The sequence below is a fragment of the Quercus lobata genome, chromosome 6 (genome assembly GCF_001633185.2).
Source record: "Quercus lobata isolate SW786 chromosome 6, ValleyOak3.0 Primary Assembly, whole genome shotgun sequence".
Taxonomy (NCBI): domain Eukaryota; kingdom Viridiplantae; phylum Streptophyta; class Magnoliopsida; order Fagales; family Fagaceae; genus Quercus; species Quercus lobata.
The window spans coordinates 19,071,445-19,075,964 of record NC_044909.1 but is presented as its reverse complement, the minus strand read 5'-3'; the positions used below and the strand labels follow the sequence as shown (position 1 = coordinate 19,075,964).

At 35.5% G+C, this 4,520-nt stretch overlaps 1 protein-coding gene across 1 annotated transcript; it reads left to right on the top strand.

Moving 5' to 3' along the window:
- The first annotated feature begins 1,764 nt into the window (after positions 1-1,764).
- LOC115995348 (metalloendoproteinase 2-MMP-like) lies at positions 1,765-2,934 on the top strand. Its single transcript, XM_031119872.1, has one exon. The coding sequence runs from the start codon at positions 1,791-1,793 to the stop codon at positions 2,721-2,723; it is 933 nt and encodes a 310-aa protein (XP_030975732.1). The 5' UTR covers positions 1,765-1,790; the 3' UTR covers positions 2,724-2,934.
- Positions 2,935-4,520: the final 1,586 nt, after the last annotated feature.

The following is a 4,520-nucleotide window of genomic DNA, read 5'->3' as shown; positions in this document are numbered from 1 at the left end:
CTAGACATCCGTGAAAATCAGCTGTCTCCATCCTGTCCTGACTCTTCGCATTCCAGTCATGTGCAAGGAACATGCTTCACTTCGCGGGAAGCTTACTCGCGAGATACCCGCTAAAACAGTTTTAGTCTTCAATTGCCTTGAATCTTCACACACTCTCTCACACACACAACCCTTACAAATAAATCCCACATAAAATATAGGGTACATAAGATTGAACAAAATTACAATCAAATTTGACACGAAATTAAAGCCAACATAAACTAGTTGTAAATTACAACTTTACACTACACAACCCAAAAGTCATATTTTAGTGGAAATTATTCCGGTCAAAGTTAATTATGACCAATAACCATAATTAAGTATAGGATAAAACTTAGGTATTATTTCTTAGATTCCCTTCTTAAGATTTAGTCATTTGACTACTTAACTAAAAAATACACTTCCTTCCCATGAGAAAAAATCCACATGACAGAATCTTAAGAGGGGAACCTAAGAAACAGCATCTAAGTACTGTACCTAATTTTTTCCCTTAAGTATAACATACATGATACGCATTTGACTCTTGTTATTTACTATTCGATCTTTTCTATAAAATAAATTTAAGAGGAATGATATGTCTGCAATATTTTTATAGCAAATTCTAAGTGACAAGTTGTTATTAGTTGTTATTGTTGAGGGCAAAAAAGTAATCTTAGTGTTAGGTTTAAATTTGAACTAATAACAACTAACCACTTATAATTTGTTGTGAAAATGTTGTAAAAATGTTGCGGACGTAGCACCTCTCTAAATTTAATATTCAATCCATAAACTTACTTTTTATTCATAATTTTAAACTATAAAAACTTGAAATTTAAATATTTAATTGAGAAATAGCTATTGATTTTTTTTTTTCTAAAAATTTTGTAAGTATAGAGTATATATTAAAAAAAATGCAATCCAATGATGAATTTCTCAAAATTCATTTTCAATAAAAAAAATATTGAGTGGAGTATTGGAGTTGTAGTTATTGGTTACAACCAAGTTTGTAGCTAAGCTTTTTCCCTAAACGAATATTTAATAATTTGGCTTTCTTTTTATTATGGTCTTAAATAATTTTATTTGAACCCAGTTACCATTTAACATTTTGGCAAAATAGGAAATCATGCAATAATGTTTTCAATAAAAGACCTACTATTATTAGTAAATTCGCTCGGGGAAGAAGGGACATATATATTTTTATTGAAGGAAACTTTAAAGTTATTGAATTGTTGATGGCTCTGAAAAAGTTTTCCAAAAGTCACTCTACATAATAAAATTTTAAAATATTTAATTGGTAATTTGTGATTAGGTATAACGAATTGTGGTTTCTATAGTGATCAGTGAGCTTACATAAAAATGATTATTCACAAATCACAATTTATCATCACAACAAATTATAAATCTCAAATTCTACAGTTAGGTATGTGGCATTAATTTAAAAGTTGTAGAAATTCGGCAAAAAAGGGCCCCTAGACCTCGAGTCTACAAGTGGCCGCCCACTTCTAGCTCTAGGCCACTTCTCAATCTCGGCCCCTAGACCTCGAGTCTACAAGTGGCCGCCCACTTCTAGCACTAGGCCGCTTCTCAATCTCATATCTTGCTAGTAAAAGTCATACCATCATGGTAGAAGAATAATCAACCTTGCAGTCACATGAGAATAATGAGACTATCTCACAAGAAGCCTCCCGTTAATAATATCTATAAATAGCAATGAAACTAAAACACTTCTACATAACTTAAACAAAGTGCTTAAGTTTCAAACGTTTGCAGATATGGCTTCTAAAGCATTTTCACTCGTTTTATTCACTCTCCTCCTTCTTCCTCTTCTTTCTCATGGAACTTCAAGAAACACCAATAACAAGAAATCATCACCCTTTGATTTTCTCAAGCATCTACAAGGATGTCACAAGGGTGACAATGTCTCAGGCATCAAAGTCCTGAAAAGTTACCTTGAACAATTTGGTTACTTGAATTATAGCCATTCCATAAAGCAAAACCATGCCAATGATGATGATTTCGATGAACTCCTAGAGTCGGCCCTTAAAACTTACCAGCTAAATTTCCACCTCAACACCACTGGGACTTTGGATGCCAAAACAGTATCCAACATGATGATGCCTCGTTGTGGTGTGGCTGATATCATCAATGGTACAAATTGGATGCGTTCAGAAAATAAAAAACACGTACACAACCATGGCTCTTTACACACTGTTAGTCACTATGCTTTCTTCCCTGGAAATCCGAAATGGCCAGCTTCCAAGTACAGCCTTACCTATGGATTTCTCCCTGGCACCCCAACTGGAGCCATGAGCCCAGTTGCACAAGCTTTTCAAACATGGGCTGCCAACACACACTTCAAATTCTCGCGAGCTCAAGACTACACGAAGGCAGATATCAAAATTAGTTTCCAAAGTAGGAATCATGGAGATGGGTACCCTTTTGATGGAGCTGGTGGAGTCCTTGCCCATGCTTTTGCTCCAACTGATGGCAGATTCCATTATGATGCTGATGAACAATGGAGTGTGGGAGCTGTTCCAGGTCAATTTGACTTGCAGACTGTTGCTTTGCATGAAATTGGGCACCTTCTTGGGCTCGAACATAGCAATGTTCAGGGGGCTATTATGTGGCCTAACATTTCTCCAGGAGTGACCAAAGGTTTGGACAGAGATGATATCAATGGAATTAAAGCCTTATATAATTTTTAAGTGTCCAAGATGGCGGAATCTTCAGTTACGTACGTACTAATATATATAAAGAGAATAAAACATTTGCCATTTACTGTCAAAATAAATCGTGATGGTGCTACAAGGCTTACGCCATAATTATCTGATCGGATTGAGGATCCACTTTGTGTAACCTTTATTAAAGTTGTGTTAATAACTTGCAATCAAATGTTCCCTTTTTTTAAGACTCTCATTTTTGGTTTGCTTTCAAATTCTAATACGTACCTAGCCTCTTCTCAAAAAATTTAAAAAAAAAATTTCTAATCCCTAACCGACTTAATTAATTAAGTGATATTAGGCTAACCCATTTGCACTTATATATATATATATATATATATGTTAGAAATACTGAATGAATGTATTGTATTTCTCAAGTAATAAAATATACATGAGTGCCTTTATATAAAAAGTAGAGTGTGCAGTACAAATATGTGTGTTATACAAGTAAACAAGATGGGCCTAAGGCCCACAGCCTAGTACACGTTAACAGCCCTCTTCAAACTCAAGGTGGGTGTGAGACCAACTGGAGGTTGTCAACCAAAGCATGAAGGCGTCCTTTAGGATGTGACTTGGTGAAGATATTTGCAAGTTGATCTTTAGAGGAAACTAAGAACAACTGGAGAGCACTGTGGACAAGATGATAACGAATAAAATGACAATCGTCCCTTTATCCAAAAATAGTAATGTATCTAGCTAGTTTTCAATTTTTTGCGGTATCTTTCTCCTTTTACGTTTGATATGGGTCTGCAAGTAATCATTTTAAAGGAAATAACATAATATTTATACGAATTTGAATTTATCCTAATTATATGGTCTAAGTTTTTGTTAACTTTCAAACAAATTATGGTTGCCTGTGGTTACACTCGCACTACAAAAAAAAACTGGACTATTGCGGAAGGCCAAAACCACCGCAAAAGCCCCAAAAACCGCCGCTAAAGGTCCATTTGGCCTATTGCAACGAGGGCTACTGCGGCAGTTCTACCCACTAGCATTGCGCAACCACAATAGCTCTATTGCGGCAATAACAAAAAGGCCACTATAAATGCACCTGTTATTGGCGTTTTTGGTTTTTTGCAACGGTTAGAAATCGCCACCATATGAGGTCAAAATTCGTGTTAATTGACTTTTAGCGGCAGGTTATGCCCACTGCTATTGGTGTCCACCTTTAGCAGCGGGCAAAAGGCGCAGCTTTAGGGAGCTAATTAAAACGGACTCGTTGAACTTTTAGCGGCAGGAGGAAATGCCGCTATATCTGTAAACCCTTTAGCGGCGGACAAAAATGCCACTATAGGGCATCATTTAAATCATAATATATGCACCTTTAGCAGCGCTTTTTGACCCCCGCTATATTTTATTTTATTTTTTTTTTATTTTTTTATTTATTTTTTTTACAGACCTGTTACAAAGAACCTGTAATAGTTTTAGCTCTACTAACACAATACCACAAATGCAACTAATTAACAACACCACAAATGTCTCCAAACTAACGTAATATTAACATAGAAATATATTATCAAATACATATAACATTGTCTATACCGTTATCAAAGTTCCAAAGTATTTAAACAAATCCTTCAACACTTTTGCAAGAAGATGCCCTTGGTACACTTTTGCAAGAAGAACCAGTAGTCCCAAGTCCACGCCTGCTTCGGCAAGTGCAATCTCCTCTAGCTCAGCCCTTGTCTTCACATCAGTTTGAAGTCATAAGCATGTGTTATACAAGCATTTAACATGAATGGGAAAAGAAAACTACCTTAAGATTAAACAAACTTTAGAATC